A 16,016-nucleotide genomic window follows, 5' to 3' on the forward strand; every position below is an offset into this window, starting at 1 on the left:
ACGTGGGTGTTGGGAACCGAACCTGGGTCCTTCGGGAGAACAGGAAGAGCTCTTAACTGCTGAGCTACCTCTCCTACCTCTCCAGCACTAGAACGTGAACTTCTTGAGAAGATCAGTGACTTTGCCTTTATCATTGCTGTATTCTCAGAGCCTAGGAGAGTGCTGGCCGTAGGCGCTCAGTCAATGAACAAAGACATTGATCAAACCCTTCTGTTCCAGGACAGCTTTACAGGTTACAGGCTGAGCAGGCATAGAAAAAAAAGATTATTCCACACACCCTGTGGGTCATCCAAGTCCCTTGGGAGGTGGAGGTGGTAGTGGTGGTGGTGATGATGGTGGTACAAGACTAGATGGTGGAGCCCCAGCTGGGAACCAAGCATCCCCAGAATGGGAAGGAAGGATGCTCTGGAGGGATGCCCAGCCCCTCCCTGTATCCCTAGCAACCAATGGGTGCGCCATCCTCCCAACGGCCCCTGGGACGTGTAGTCCCTGCAGGGGCGCCCTCGGGCGCCGCCGCGCGCCCCTAGACTCCAGGTCCCGTCGTGCGCTGGGAGGCGCGGGGATTGGCTGAGCCCCGCCCCCGGTCCGCCCCGCTTTGCTCGCGCCGCAGCCCCAAGAATGAATGAAATCGTAGCGCGCTGGGCGGCAGAGCGGGCGGCGCAGGCCGGGCTGGGCCCGCGCGCGGCGGCAGCAGCGCCCCGGGCTGGAGGCGGCCCAGCCGAGCGGGCCATGGCCACCGCCATTCAGAACCCGCTCAAGTCGTGAGTGTTCCCTCCCTAAGTCTGGAATCCTTCCCCCAGGAGCTGGTCCTCCCCCGGCACTCCCCGGGGCTGGGGTGGGGGACGCAGCGCGTGAATGTATGGATGGTACTCGGGGACCCCCGTTTGTCTCCACTCCCCTGCGAACCTTCCGCCCCCTGCTGCCCCTTGGGGTTAGGTATGGGAGCACTTCTGGGTCGCGAGGGCTCCTCTTCTTTGTCGCTGTCAGTGAAGGAATGTGGCGCGGACTAGGGGGTGGCGGAGGCCGTGTCCCCACCCAGAGTGGGGGTAGGGGCTTCGCTCGCCTACTCCATCTCTGCTCCTCGGCGTCTGAGGGGGGTGCACGACTGCCCCGGGCGGGTGGGAGGTACCAACCTCTAAGTACGGACCTGGATCCTCATGTATCTCACCACCCATTTCCCTCATCAAAGCACCATCCTCTTGTCGGGTCTTTCTCCCGGAACCCTGAGGCTGCCGAGTGGGAGCTGAGACCATCCCCGTTTGAGTCCTTGCTGTCTCCTCTCTTTGCTCTCGGGTCTCCAAGACCTAGAAGTCCCAACGTCTCGGTTGGTTCGGACCGTGGCAACCCTCCTTCTCCCCGCCCATACCCATCTAACGCGAGCACCTCCCATCCCCTTGAGGACCGGTGCCTCGGGAGCCGGTGCTGAGAGCGCCTCCCTCTCCGGGAATTCCCTCCCGGTCGGCCAGTCGCTACTCTCCGCTGAGAGCTGGCCTCCTGCTGGGCCCGGTGTCTGGGGACCCGGACGCCTGGGTCGGAGGCTAGCCCCTCCCCGTCCTTCCTAGCTCTTTGCCACCCGACGCCGCCTTCTCCTTTTTATATCTCCCTCTCTTGGTCCTTCCTCGGAATCCCGGACCCCGAGGTCCCAGATCTCTCCACCTCCACCCCACCCCCTTTCCCTGGCGGTGACAGCCGGCTGCGAGTGACAGGAGCGTGGCCGCTCCCGCCCTCTCTCCCTGCAGGAGAGCGGCACTCCCCTCCCCCGCTCCCGACCGGGCGGGGGAGGCGGAGGGCGAGCGCCCGCGGCGCCGCACAAAGGGGCCGGGGCTACCTCCCCCTTTCTCCACCCCCTGCACTTATAGACTTGACCTTGAGCCTGGAGCGTTGGGGTGACTGGGAGCGTGCGCCCCGCCCCCTATTCACCTACAGAAGGGTTCTTTGAACCAAAACCCTTTCCCAGTTGCTTCTGGTTTCTGGGATTGGGTAGGGGGGCGGTGAGAAAACAGGGGGGCAGGGATTTACAGGTACGCGCCTACAAGGGAGACCGTCTGGTACCTGGGTCAGTGTGAGGGGGAGGGCAATGGTAACATATTATACTTCCCTCTGACTCTTAGTCACACACACGAGGTCTCTGTCTTTTGGAGGGACAGCCTGAAATCGGTGTATGCTGGGTTGGTGGGTCTGCAAAACACGTCGGGGGAAGTGTGCTTGGTGTGCACTCTGCAGGAGTATAGAGGACAGTCGGAGGGGATTTGCGCGGGTCACTTCTGGTTACCTTCCAAACGGCCTATTGGGCTGGAAGTGGGACGCACTCGTCCCTAAGGAATGCCAGAGCCACAGGTCGTGGTGGCACACGCCTTTAATCCCTGCACTAGGGAGGCAGACGCAGGTGGATCTCTGCCAGCCTGGTTTATATAGTGAGCTCTAGGCCAGCTAGGGCTAGAGCCAAATCCCCTTGGGAAGGAGAGCCCTTTGGCACCGGCTCTAGTTCTTCCTGCCTGAATTCACACTTGGCTGGAAGCCATTGGTTTCCTGCTCTGGGCCTCAGTGTTACCGAGTGTGGGTTGGGCCGCATAACTGTTTGTATTACCTCATGGGGGCAGCAGTGAGGCTCATCGAGGTGTTGAGTTATAGACTCGATCTTAGCAGGGCTTCGACTTTTTAGTTGTGTGTCACCATGCCAGACTTCTTAGTTCTGTGGGGTTTTGTTTGTCTGTTTTGTTTTGCTTTGCTTTGTTTCTAAGACAGACTCTTAAAAACTCTCTAGCGCAGGCTGCCCTCAAACTCAATCTCCTCAGCTCTCTGGATGCTGGGGATTACGTAGCTGGCCCACAGGATGTCGTTCTCAAGCACTTTACACAGGGCCTTGGCCTGACACAAAGTTTTGATTCTTACTATGAGTGTGAATAGTGACTAATGTTATAACACATGGCACTGGACTCTGGGACGTGGCATTGCTTGGACAACTGAGAGGCCAAGTTTGAAGGAGAGTGTGTGGAGAGGTTCTTATGGTGATGGGCAAGAGAACGGAGCCAGGCCCTTTGCTAGGGGTAGCTGGGACTTCTGAGGAGACAGGACACCAACTACACTTGGGAGTGTGTGGGCACGGCAAAGGTAGAGGTGTGGAACAGGTTGGGGAGGGTGTGCTGGGGATCTGGTGGTGGGGGAGGTGAAAGGTGACAGGGACCCTCTGAGCTGAACGACAGGGCATATCATGGCAAGGCGGGTGGACACTACTGGGGTGTGGAGAGGAGACTGAGTGAGGGGGTGCCAGCACTCCTTATTTATTTCTGGGCAGGAAGTGAATCCGACACCCTACCTATGCTGGGGAAGGGATGGGTCAAGGCCTTGATGACTTAGATGGCCCCACAGGAGATGGGGACATTTGTGGAGGGGAGCTAACTCTAGAGGTGTATATAGTGCAGGAAATCTTGAGTCTTTTATGGATGGGTGGAACACCCTCTGCTGGACAAGGGTTTATTTGTATTAACACTTGATATGCTAATTTATGCAGCCACTCAAATCAGAATGTTATTATGCCCCAGAGAGTGGGGCTGTGTGTGTGTGTGTGTGTGTGTGTGTGTGTGTGTGTGTGTGAGACAGTGGGAGAGGAAAAGAGGCAAGACTTCCATGTGGATGGTTAGGTGAATAAATCTTTCATCATTACCTTCAGACAGGGTCAGAGAACACGCAAGGTTTCTCCTCAAGACCCCAAAGTCCTTGTCTGGGAAATAAGGCTAGTACTAGTTTAGCCTGGAGAGAGCCGTGCTAAGCACGTGGTGGGCATTAAGTATTCACTCGGCATATATGTGCTGACCACCCACTAGGACAGGCATTATTCCAGTAACTGTCAGCACTCTTCCTTGGTTCCTGTCAGATCCTCTTTGTAGATAACTGCTCTGTGGAATAAATGAATAGATTAGTACCTGCCAGCACTATTTTCTCATCTGGGACTGTGGTTGAACCCATGGACTCTCAAATACTTTCTTTTTACCAGAACCGAACCCCAAGCCCTGCCATGTACCTTGGAAAACACTACAGCAGCTGTCATACACCTTTGGGAGGCAGAGGTAGAATTGTAGTTTGAGACCAGCTTGGGCTGAACAGCAAGATTGTCACGAAAACAGCCACTTACCCTGTTACTCATCTACTCTTCAGTCCGATGAGGCATTATAACTATTTTCTAAAGGAGGAAGCAGGTCCAGAAAGGTTAAGTCATGTGCCTGAAGTCCTATCAGCGAGGATTAGAGCTCTGGAAGAATGCCGGCAGTCCCGTAGCCCTGCGGAGTGGACCGGGTTGACCGCGAGAGTCAGCCCTGGGATGAGATGGGTTCTCTAGAATTTGGACGGCCTGGTGGGAGAGGTAGCGTCTACGCCGGCATGCTGGTGACACCGCTGGGTGGGCACCTGCGAAGTCTGCGCGCCTGCGGCTGGGCGTGCGTGAAGGTGTGTGAACGGGGTGTGTGGGAGTCTGCGAGTGTAGTGTGACTGTGTGTGTGTGTGTGTGTAAGTTGCCATGTGCGCGTGTGTGCGTGCATGCGTCTGTGCACGTGGGACTGGGGAGTGCGTGTGAGTGAGCGTGTGTGAACGGCGGCGTGATCCTCCATCCCCTTGGGGCTGAGGACCCGCCAGGGACTACCACTCCCGGCATGGCCTGGGCGGCCCGCCCCGCTGTCCTGATTGGCCAAGATCCGCGTGCTCCCGCCCCTCGGGAATGAATGGATGGGCGGCCTCAACGCCCGCTCGACCGCTGGGAGGACCGACCCGGCAGGGACCTGCTGGGGGCAGGACCCGGGGAGCAAGATGGCCACGGTCATCCCCGGCCCCCTGAGGTGGTGCGGGCGGGCGCGAGGCGGGGGAGTTCGCGCGGGCGGGTCTCCGCGGCCGCGCGCGCGCGTGTGTCTGTGTATGTGTGTGGCCGCTGGGGGTGGGGCCGGTGGGGTGTTAGGGGGCTGTCACCGTGTGCAGGGGTGCGAGCGTGTGTGACTGTGGGTGTCTGGCAAGAATGATGTCCGACGCGTTGCTCCTGGACGGGTGGAGGATGTGGGGGGAGGGGTCTCCCGGGCGTTTTAGGGGAAGGGGGTCATGTCCCCTCCCAGGGATGCCAGGGTTTGAAAGAGGGTAAATTGCTTAGGGAAGCTGGGGCCTGAGTACACTCGAGTAGAATCCACGCTACCTTTGTCTTGGGGTGTGGAGTGTGTTGCGCGACTTGTGCACTGCTTTTTGTTTTCTGGTTGAATGTGTGGGTATGTATATGATTTCTTTTATTCTGAGCTACCTATCTATTTGGGCTCTGAGTGTGTGCACATGTCTGGTGGAACTGCTCCATTTATGCTCTGAGTCTTTGGCTAGGGGGGATGTGCGGATATGTCTAAATTTTTGTGTGAACACGGGCAGACCTGACTGTCCCACTGTTTCCAAGGCGTGTATCTGTGTTTGGAATGTATCTTAAATTTGGGCTTCTGTTTTGCCAGGGTGTGAATGTATGTGTGTGTACCTGTGTAAATCTCTGAGATTTCTTTGTATTGTGTGTTTGACATAGTGTCTTTGGATAGATGTGTAGTGCATGTGTAAATGTTTCTCGAGCCCCTGCCTTTGGGCACTGTGTGACTGTTACGATGTGTGCGTGTAGTATGCTTCTATGTTGTGGAGTCTTTGTGGTTAATTTGTTTATCTTGTGGTCTTTGGATACATGACGTGCATAGGTAGTTCTATGGTCTGTTTCTGACTTGGAATATTTGTGTTCTGCAAGAGATGTGTGTGTGTGAGAGAGAGAGATGTAAGAGAGAGAGAGAGAGAGAGAGAGAGAGAGAGAGAGATAGGAAGGGAGGGAGGGAGGGAGAGAATTTGTTTGCTTCTCCTTTGTGAATATTGGGATATGTTTCTCTTTGTGTGTGAATCCCGTGTGGCCATGTGCGATTTGTTTGTTTTGGGTGTTTGACTACGTTCATGTGTGGATGGGTCCCGGTGTGTTTCGATCTGTTTCTGTGTTGTCTGTGAACACTTCTTAACCTGAGACATAATCAAGTTCCAGGTAGCTGCCTCCCCGGCTGCATCCTGCCCCGCCCCCGGGTCCAGATGTGTGGGAGGAGGGAGGAGGGGGGAGGTGAAGGTCCTGGCTGGCCTACCCTTTGCGGACCAGTGGGAACGGGCAGCCAGGGGGAGGGTGCCGGGCCTCCCCGTGCTAGCCCTTACTGACAGTCGCCCGCCCGCTGCTCGCCCGCCCCCGCAGCCTCGGCGAGGACTTCTACCGCGAGGCCATCGAGCATTGCCGCAGCTACAACGCGCGCCTGTGCGCCGAGCGCAGTCTGCGCCTACCCTTCCTCGACTCGCAGACCGGTGTGGCCCAGAACAACTGCTACATCTGGATGGAGAAGACCCACCGCGGGCCTGGTACCCGCCGCGAGGCTGGGGCGGGGCGGGGCCTGCGTCCCGGGACCTCACGCTCACAGACTCTCTCCTCCAGGTTTGGCCCCGGGACAGATCTACACTTATCCTGCCCGCTGTTGGAGGAAGAAACGGAGGCTCAACATCCTGGAGGACCCCAGGCTGCGGCCCTGCGAGTACAAGATCGGTGGGTGCAGCTGTGTCCCTTGGGCCAGTGTGGCCCCACCAAGGTCCTCAGCCCCACTGGTGCCAGTCCGAACATAGTCCCCTTTTCCCCTAAGTGTCTCCACAGCAGGCTATCTGCCCCCCTCCAAGATGTCTTGCGTTACTTCCTTTGAGTTCCTGAGCTTCCAGCCATACCTGCTATGTGGGTCATGGCCGAGCAGCTGTATGGAGGACACTGCATTATCTGTGTCTAGATGTATCAAGTCTGACTCTATCTGCTCCCCAGTGAGCTGGGATACACCCATGTCTGGCTGTGTTTCTTTCTGTGGGTGCTGGAGGGCATCTGCTTTCTCCCTGTGTGTTTGGATGAGTTAGCAGTGTTTCTCAACTTGTGAGTGGGGACTTGAAAGGGTCACATATCAGGTATCCTCTATATCAGATATTTACATCACGATTAATAACAGTAACAAAATTTCAGTAATTAAGTAGTTATGAAATAATTTTATGGTCGGGGTCACTACAACATGAGGACCTGCATTAGAAGGTGACAACACTGGGAAAGTTGAGAATCACTGAGTTGAGTGCCTGACTGTGACTCTGTTGCTGAATGTATTAGAGTCTTGTTTCTGTCTAGGCGTTTCCAAGTGAGGGTATGTGTCAGAAGATATGTGTTTGATGTGCGTGTGGTTGGTCTGTGCATATCTAACTCTGCTGGGGGTATATATGGTTCCATCAGGGCATCCCGCTGCGATCCTGATGCTGTGGAGTTGCTATGGGAGACTTTCAGCTTGTTTCTGTGTTGGGTGTTTCTTGAGGTGTGTGCTAGTTCATAGACTGACTGGGTTAGTGCTTGTCCAGTATGTTCAGAAAAGCCAGACACTGGTTCCCGAACCCCCCGACCTCCCCCACCCCAGTGTGTGAAGGTCTGCTTGTAACAGGAGTACGGGAGTGCTGACTGGCCATGTCTTTCTGTGTGTGCCAGCCTGTCAAGAGGACTGCCTGTGTTTCTCTATTTATGTGTGTGAGCACACTTGAGTGCTTCTCCCTGGGGGTGTCCAGGTGTATCATAGGGCCTGCTTGTGTCTTCCTAATTAATGTGGGTTCAGATTTCTCTGTGACTCCTTCATCTCCTTCTGAGTTCCCCTGTATCCCAGGGTTTAATTGTGTGTCTTCTGTGTGTCTAGCTGTACTCAAAGGTCTGGTGTGTTTGCCCACCTATCTGCATGTCCCGCTTTCCTGTCTGTGTGTATTCTATTCACATGTCTGACTTTCTGGGTGTAGCTGAGGGGCTGGCGGGCTTTCACAGGTGGTTATGAGTGTCTGGATTGTTCCTGAGGGTTTCTGGGTGTATTCAGTGTTCTGGCCTTACCTTTTTTAGTCAGTAAGCTAAGGTGTGGCCATGTCTCCCTAGGGTCTGAGGTTGAATCTTTATTTCCTTGTTGACTGGGTGTGGGAGAGAGAGCCTGTCCCTGCCATAAGGACCCTGTCCGCCCCGCCCCCCCCCCAACCTGGGCACTCTGGTCACAGCCTCCTCAATGGACACTGCTTTTCCTGTGGACTGTCCCCAGACTGTGAGGTACCCTTGAAGAAGGAGGGTGGCCTTCCGGAAGGACCGGTCCTCGAGGCTCTGCTGTGTGCTGAGACAGGAGAGAAGAAGGTCGAGCTGAAGGAAGAGGAGGCCATTATGGACTGTCAGGTAGGAGCCCCCACCCTGGCTGCAGGTCCGCTCTGGGTCCCCTGAGTCTCCATCCTCCCCGAAGGCTCCCGACTTGCTCTCCTGCCCCACCTGCAGCACATCCGTGCCCCCACCTTCTTGACCCCCCAATCTCCCTTCTACTGGGCCCAGAAACAGCAGTTGCTGGAGTTTCCGCATGAACTCGAGGTAGAAGACTTGGAGGAAGACATTCCCAGGAGGAAGAACAGGGCCAAAGGAAAGGTATCTTCCGGAAGCTTCTCCCCACCACCTCCTCCCCAGAGCTGTACGTAGGAGTAGCGGATTTTATGCCCGTGTTGATGGATGAGGGAATCCAGACACAGTGGATTAGAAACATTTGAAAAAAGAAAAGAAAAATGTAACTTTGCTGTGGATCAGGACTGTCTGCAGAGCTGGGTGTGTGCTCCACACTTAGAGTCCCAGCACTTGGGAGGCTGAGGCAGGAGGATTGCCTTAAGTTTGAGATAAGTGAATTCTAGACTATTCTGAACTACATAAAAAGACCCCATGCAAAAAAACAAATAAAAAATCCTAAACCAAACCAACCACCCACACAACACCTACGTGCAGACATGTGCACACACACATGCACGCATACACACACACACACACACACACACACACACACTCCTTCTGCTTGATGGCCTTAATCCTAGCACTAGGCAGATCTCTGAGTTCAAGACCAGCCTGGTCTACAGAGCGAGTTCCAGGCCAGCCAGGGCTACACAGAGAAACCGTGTCTCAAACATAACAAAGCCAAAATTCCAGTAAAAATAATAAAAAAGTGTTAGAACACACCTTTAATCTTAGCATTTGAGAGGCTGAGGCAAGAGGATCTCTGTGAGTTCAAGGCCAGCCTGATCTATATAGTGAGTTCCAGGACAGCCAAGAACCCTGTCTCCAAACAGCAACAACTCTCTATGGTTGTACTGAGAGAAGTTCAAAGGCTTATAGCTAGAAAGTTTGACCAGTTTTACGTGGAGATTTAAATACTGTTGCCTGGTGCTGGGATGGAAGCCAGAGCCTCGGATTCACATGACGCCTGCTCTGTCACTGAGCACAGCCCCAGGACTGAAAAGAAAAATTAATTTTTTTTTTCAGTTTGACTTTCAAGTCTAAACGAAGAAGCCCAGTAAAAACATGGTAGCGCATGCCTGTAATCCAGAGACAGGAGGGTCAGTGCATGGCCAGCCCCTTCTACATAGTGAGTTCTAGGCCAGCAAGAGCTACATAGTGAGACCCTGTCTCAAACAACAGCAACAACAACCAAACAACCAAACTCAGAACCCCCAAGAATGATGAACCTTTCCCTGGTTTTCTGGGCTCCTTACTCCTAACCCTCCTCCCCGCAGGCATATGGCATTGGAGGTCTTAGGAAACGCCAGGACACCGCTTCCCTGGAGGACCGAGACAAGCCGTACGTCTGTGATAGTGAGTTCTGCAGAAGGGAAGGAGAGGGAGTGTGGGACCAGGTGACCTCACATATTATGGCCCTTGTTCTGGTCCTGGGTCCTGGGGAAGGAGTGGGAATGGTGTGGTCCTGGAGGCCAGGCTGGAGGAGGTGGCCCTGGAGTCTGACCGCTACCCACCCCTTCACCCTCCAGTCTGTGGGAAGAGGTATAAAAACCGTCCGGGGCTCAGCTACCACTACACCCACACCCACCTGGCTGAGGAGGAGGGGGAGGAGCATACTGAGCGCCACGCCCTGCCTTTCCATCGGAAAAACAACCATAAACGTGAGTCAGAGGGTCAGGGCTGGTGGGTGAGATGCCCAAGGGTGGGGTGGGGGCAGTGGAGCCTGGGAGTAGCTGGGGAAGGGAGGTGGGGGCACATTAAACATTTCTGGAAAATCTCCAGCTTAACGGTTCCCTCCCCCACCGACCATAGGGATGCTGGCTCTGGGGTTGCCATGACAACCAACCATCTCTCTCTCTCTCTCTCTCTCTCTCTCTCTCTCTCTCTCTCTCTCTCTCTCTCTCTCTCTCTCTCTCTCTCTCTCTCTCCCTCCCTCACTCCCTGCCCGGGCATAATATTTCTGGGTCTGATTTATTGTTTCAATTAGAGCATGGAGGTGGGGGTGATCAATGACTCCCCTACCTCTCTGGGCCTTCCTTGTTCCCTTCTCAGCTATGCTAGTGTCCAGGGGCAAGGTCAGTGGCCCCCAGGGTCCTCGACACCCACCCACATGCGTTCCATGCCATGGCAGCTGAGCTGTGGGGGAAGGGTGCTGTCTCTCACCTGTCCCTCAGAGGGAGCTCCTCAGCAGCCTCAGGCCAGGCCCAGAACCTCCTGTCCTTTTTAAAGTGTCTTCCTGAATAGGTTTTCATACCAGGCCTGGCAGAACCGCCTGCTAATTATTGACCTAGGCAAGCTGACTTTGAGGTGCACAGGTGTGATGAGGTGGCAGTCCTGGCTAAGGTGATAACTATTCCCACACCCTTTACCCAAAGATACAAAATAAAGAGAACATTTAGTTATCCCAAGACTTGAGTTTTGGTGAGGATTGTTTGCCCTCTCCCAGCTTTTTTTTTTTTTTTTTTTTTTTTTTTTTTTTTTTTTTTTTTTTTGCTACTTCCCAGTGCCTGGGCCAAGGGTCCACTTCTGGGGCTGTGGCTGGGGACAGATGGGACCTTGCCTATGGTAAGAGCCCCTTTCTGTCCTCCACCCCCAGAGTTTTACAAAGAATTGGCCTGGGTCCCCGAGGCACAGAGGAAACACACAGGTAGGGACACCTCCCTCCACCCCGACTTTTGCAGCAGTCTTTGGGGGTGCCCCACCTGTCCTGTGCCCACCACTGCCTGCTGTCTTTCAGCCAAGAAAGCACCAGACGGCACCGTCATCCCCAATGGCTACTGTGACTTTTGCCTGGGGGGCTCCAAGAAGACTGGCTGTCCCGAGGACCTCATCTCCTGTGCAGATTGTGGGCGATCAGGTGACACTCTCAGAGGGGAGGGGACATCCCAGGATCCATATCTGGGGAATGGGAAGCAAGGGAGTGAAGATTGTATCCAGCCTGTCTGGGGAAGTTGGAGGGAAAGTGGTTTAGTGGAGCCTAGGCGCTGCCCCTTGCTGCTGAGGACTGTGGGAAACTGAGCGGGCTCCATGTAGGAACAGTATGAGGTACCGAGGTTTTGTGCCTTCCTGGCATGGGGAATAGAGAAAAGCTACGGAGGCATTGTGGGTAGGGGACCTAGGTTTGGGAGTAATGAATCACACCACCTGGGTGCTGTGGAAAACAAGGTAGAACTGTGGTTAATATAGTGTGGGTTCTCATGGAGGCCTCTTGGGTAGTAAGGCTCTTGGTTGCTCAGCAGTGCAGGGAATGGGTTGTGGTGGTTACAGTAGGGGTTGTCTTGGCAACTTAATACAACGGAATGCGGTTGTTACGGCGTGGTGGACTGGGTCGTGGCTGTGGGTGCCCAGTGCTGGGGCAACTGGTCTTCGGGCTCTGTGGACAGCAGCTGTGGGCGCAAGCGCTGTGCCCCATGGCTACAGGTGTCTCTGTGCTGGTGTGGGAGAACGACCAAACAGACTAACGCTGCCAAGGATTGTCGGTGGCAGTTTGTGCGGTATGGCCTTTGGTTTCACGGAAGCGAGGTGTGGGGACCCTGTTGTGGAAGTGGTTGCTATAGCATCCTGGCTGGGAGAAGGCGGCTGCCACGTTGCTGGGGTTAACATGAGGGCTGGCCGCTCTGCTGTGGGTATTGGAATGTGGCCGCCTAGTGCGGTGCTTAACAGACTGTGGTTGCCACAGTGTTGTGGGTGGTAGAACGTGGTTGCCACAGCACTGTGGGTAATGGAATGCGGTTGCCATGGTATTCCGGGGAGAGAGTGTGGTTGTCATGGTGGCTTGAGTAGGAGACTGTGGTGGCCAACACACAGCTGCTTGCCGTCAGTCCAGCTTCCGGATGCCTATCTTGGGGGTAGGGTCCCACCACAAAGCTCATCTTGACCTCTGAGTCAGGGGTGGGGATAGAGCCATCACCTCCCCAGGGGTCAGTAGCCACCAGTAGCTACAGTGACATGCTAACTGCATCCCTGCCCTCCGGTCCCCTCCCCAGGGCATCCCTCGTGTTTACAGTTCACGGTGAACATGACTGCAGCTGTGCGGACCTACCGCTGGCAGTGCATTGAGTGCAAGTCCTGCAGTCTGTGTGGCACCTCGGAGAATGACGTGAGTACCTGCCCCGCTCCTGGGCACATCTCCACTGCCCTTCCAGCCTGGCTCTGCTGCTTTTGCCCATGAAGCCCAAAGCCTTCCTTGTGGCCTGCAGTGGCCTGCCTTGCTGTTGTCACCAGTGTCCTCTTTTATATTCGCCCCCCTCCGACACCTCCCGACCTCCCTTGAGGCTGGTGCTCTTGTTCCCACTACACCTAGAAGACGCTGAGCTCAGGGAGGGAGAATCATGCCTGAGGTCAACCAAGCTGAGAAATCGGTAGAGCCAGGATTTGAACCTATCACTGGTCCTGAGCTGGCACTGTGAGTCGACAAGCAAGGCCAGTGGGCTCCACAGTACAGACTGCAGAGCCAGCTCTCTCAGAAGGGCCCCTGGGACCTAGCCCCTGCCCCAGCCCCCCACCCCGGTTTCTGGTGCCCATGCCCCCAGGGTGCCAGCTGGGCGGGTCTCCCCCCCCAGGAGCAGCTGCTGTTCTGTGATGACTGTGACCGGGGCTACCACATGTACTGCCTGAGCCCTCCCATGGCGGAGCCCCCGGAAGGTGAGGGAAGAGGTGGGCGAGACATGGGTGGGTGGGTTGGAACGCTGTCTTCCTGGTGGCAGAGACCATGTGCTCTGGGTGGGGACAGGTGGGGGGCGCCCTTTGGTTTGAGTCTAATTTTGTCTTGTGGCTTCCCCCGCAGGGAGCTGGAGTTGCCACCTCTGTCTTCGGCATTTGAAAGAGAAGGCTTCTGCCTACATCACCCTCACTTAGGCCTGGCTCTGCTTCTCCAGGACCTTTGGGTGGTGCTGACTTTCCTGCCTCGAGGAGCTCCTGGCTCTTCCCACCCGGTGTCCCCAGTGGGAGGGAGAGGGTGAACCCCAGAGGGAGCCACGGCGTTCTCCCTCTGCAAGTGGAATGTTACCTTGTGGGTGGGTGGGTCCCGTAGGGCTCCTCCTGCTCCCCTCTCCATCCCTTGGCAACTGTGCACCAGGGGCTTCTGCTCCCCTCAAAGCCATACCCCGCCTCTGGGCGGGCATAGGGGGGTAGTGGATGCCAGCTGGGGGCACTTAAAGAGCCTTTTTCTAGAGAAAAAGACAAAAAGTTAAAAAAAAAAGAAAAAAGAAAAAAAAGAAATTAATATATACAAAGAGTCCTATAAAGCCTGTCTGGGTGGAGGGCACAGCTGAGTGTCTGCTGGGTACTGACTTTACCAGTTTCCCGAATGGCACCTCCCCACCCTGTTTCTGGAGTTGTGATTGTCTCAACTCCCCATCTGAGTTGGGTACCATTCCTTCCTCACACCCAGGCCAGATGGGCACGGTGCCACCCACTGCCCTCCCCAGTACCCATCGTGGATACTGCATGATGTGAACCATGGTTCTGAACTCTTCCTGCCCTCCTTGACAGCCCCACCCTGCGCCCACCCGGTGCCTGCCAGGCCTGGGGCATGCAGCTGGGAGGCCAGTGGGGCGAGGCAGGCAGCCAGCCAGCCTGCTGCAGTGAGAAGCACAGATTGCAATGGACTCATTTTGTTCCCTCTCTTCTCAGCCCCTTCCCTACCCGGCCAGGCCGGGCTGCCTCCTGCTCCCCTCGCTAGCCATTTTGGGGGTGGCGAGGGGGTGTGGTTGTTTCTTGTGGTTGTGTGTGTTTGTTGTTCGGGTTTTAAAAAGGGAAATTGAGACTGCAAGTGGGGGAGGTGGACGGTCTGGGGGGATCTACCCCCAGTCCAGGAGTGCCCCCCTTGCCACCACGTCTCCTTTATTGCCTGCCTCTGCTGTGAATTAACTTGTTCTGTGTATTAAACTGGGCCTGACCCCTCTATCCATGACTGCCTCCTTCTCTAACCTTTGGGGTGTCACCAAGATGGGGAGCCACGGGGCCTCACTGGGGTAGAAACCACTGTGGCCAGCCCCCACCTTCTTGCCCCTACACCCTGCCTCCCTCTGGCTTTGTCCCAGCTCCTCCCTGTCTTGCTGCAGAGAAGAGGGGGATGGGGTGGAGGGGCTCCCACCCAGCCAGCTGTGGTTGCCCTAGCAACGGGCTGCTGCAGCTGCAGCGGGAGGCAGCTCAAAGAGGGAGGTGGGAATGAGGGCTGGGAGGAAGGGAGGGTCGGAGAGACCCGAAGGCATCCCCCTCCCAGACTAGGGTGGGGAGATGGCACCCCAGCATGGCTGGCTGTCACCTGGGATTCCCTGCCCTGGGTGTGGCTAAAAGTGGAGAAGGGCAGGAGGACATCTCAAAATGCAGGGATTCAAGAAGACAGTTGTGAGTGTGTGTGTGTGTGTGTATGAGTGTGTGTGTGTGTGTCGGGGGTGGGGGTGGGTTGAGCCTGGATAACCAGGGCACTGATCAGGAAAAAGGAGGATTCTGAGGTCACAAATTTACTGAATGAATAAAGGACAAAGCCGGAGAGATAACAAAGATGAAGACAGCCCCCAAGAATTCTGAGGGAAGAAGGGAAGAAGGACAAGGATGAAGGACTAGTCCAAGAATTTAAATAAATAATAATAATTAAAAAGCCAGTCTCTGGCAAGACCAGGGGAGGGTGAAGTGGACAGCATTTTGGAGAGAGAAGCATAACATTTACAAAGTCAGGAGGAAGCAAATGGGATAAGGAGACACTCTGGCGAGGGACAGGCGAGGAGGCCCCTAGACAATAGACAGAGGAGGTAGATGGTGTTTTTTTGCTTGGAAGGCAATGGTAGCACACTAAGTGGTTCAGAGTCCCAGGACTGGAGGCTGAGGCAGGAGGATGGTGAGTCACCCTGAGCTACATTGTGAGCCTTCTCGTAACAAAAAAAAAGGGGGGTGGACAACAGAAATCTATAGTGTGCCAGCCTGAAGAGGCCGGGAGATAGAGTGGCAGGCTAAGTAGAGGTGGGGGAGGGGGAGACAGGGAAAACTGGGGCAAGAAGGGAAGGGACTACAGGCAATGCAGGCGCCATCAGGGCTTGGCGCGCGTGTGCGGGTGCGCGTGTGAGTGGTGGGGTGTTGGGAGATGGTGGTGTGTCTCCCGGGCCAGGAGAGGATGTGAGAACAGTTTGTTCCCAGGTTCCCTCCCCCCTTGGCCCGGGTTGGTGGGGGGAGGGCAGAGCTGAAGGATGGGGCCCTGAGGAGGGTGGAGAGCGAGGATGCCTGAGTAGCTGGAAGGGCTTGATTCTCCACTGGATATATGCAAACGCATTTCAGAAGACTTTTTTGGGGGGCAGGAGTGAGGGTTGGGGTCGAGGAGGGTCAGAGTTGAGCTTAGACACAAAGAGGCCAAGGACAGCTAGTTGTAGGAGTGTGTGGTTCTCTCCACAGAGGCAACGTTCCCACGGCAGGCAGGTCCTTGGGATCTTCCCGTGGAATTCCTGGGTCTGAAGTCGGTTTGCCTCGTGGCCCGTTCACTCGCAGATGTCCACAGATCGAGTTTTAAGCTGTCCCCCCCCACACCCCCCAGCTAAGAGGGCCACAGGGAACCCGATCCTGGCTGAGGCTTCAGGAGTGTGTGAACGAGCGGCACTTCCTTGTGGGAACACTTCCTTGTGGACGTAGAGGGGACTCTGATCACGTTCTTCCTACCCTACCCCTAGCGGCCCGGGATGCTCTC

General features: G+C 55.6%; 1 protein-coding gene across 5 annotated transcripts; it reads left to right on the top strand.

The window, feature by feature from the left end:
• The first annotated feature begins 729 nt into the window (after positions 1-729).
• Dpf1 (double PHD fingers 1) lies at positions 730-13,215 on the top strand. Of its 5 annotated transcripts, none has more exons than XM_038339728.1 (12): positions 730-761; positions 6,230-6,390; positions 6,464-6,571; positions 8,118-8,245; positions 8,396-8,485; positions 9,616-9,694; positions 9,868-9,999; positions 10,935-10,985; positions 11,076-11,195; positions 12,325-12,437; positions 12,901-12,982; positions 13,125-13,215. In XM_038339728.1, exons 1-12 carry the CDS (start codon positions 730-732, stop codon positions 13,193-13,195), a joined length of 1,167 nt encoding a protein of 388 aa, XP_038195656.1. In that variant the 3' UTR covers positions 13,196-13,215. The 5 variants fall into 5 exon arrangements, with proteins under 5 accessions (XP_038195656.1, XP_038195660.1, XP_038195659.1 ...); XM_038339727.1 differs by lacking the exon at positions 730-761 and adding an exon at positions 4,801-4,829 and having other exon boundaries at positions 12,871-12,982; XM_038339730.1 differs by lacking the exon at positions 730-761 and adding an exon at positions 4,801-4,829.
• The last annotated feature ends 2,801 nt before the right edge of the window (positions 13,216-16,016 follow it).

This window comes from Arvicola amphibius, chromosome 8, assembly GCF_903992535.2.
Source record: "Arvicola amphibius chromosome 8, mArvAmp1.2, whole genome shotgun sequence".
NCBI lineage: Eukaryota > Metazoa > Chordata > Mammalia > Rodentia > Cricetidae > Arvicola > Arvicola amphibius.

What these genes read in the sequence shown, in the direction of transcription:
- Dpf1 (XM_038339727.1), top strand. Translation starts at nt 4,801, where the DNA reads ATGGCCACGGTCATCCCCGGCCCCCTGAG. An exon ending in GAAGACCCACCGCGGGCCTG is followed by an intron (nt 6,391 to 6,463) that starts GTACCCGCCGCG and finishes TCTCTCCTCCAG; the next exon opens with GTTTGGCCCCGGGACAGATC. An exon ending in CAAGCCGTACGTCTGTGATA is followed by an intron (nt 9,695 to 9,867) that starts GTGAGTTCTGCA and finishes TTCACCCTCCAG; the next exon opens with TCTGTGGGAAGAGGTATAAA.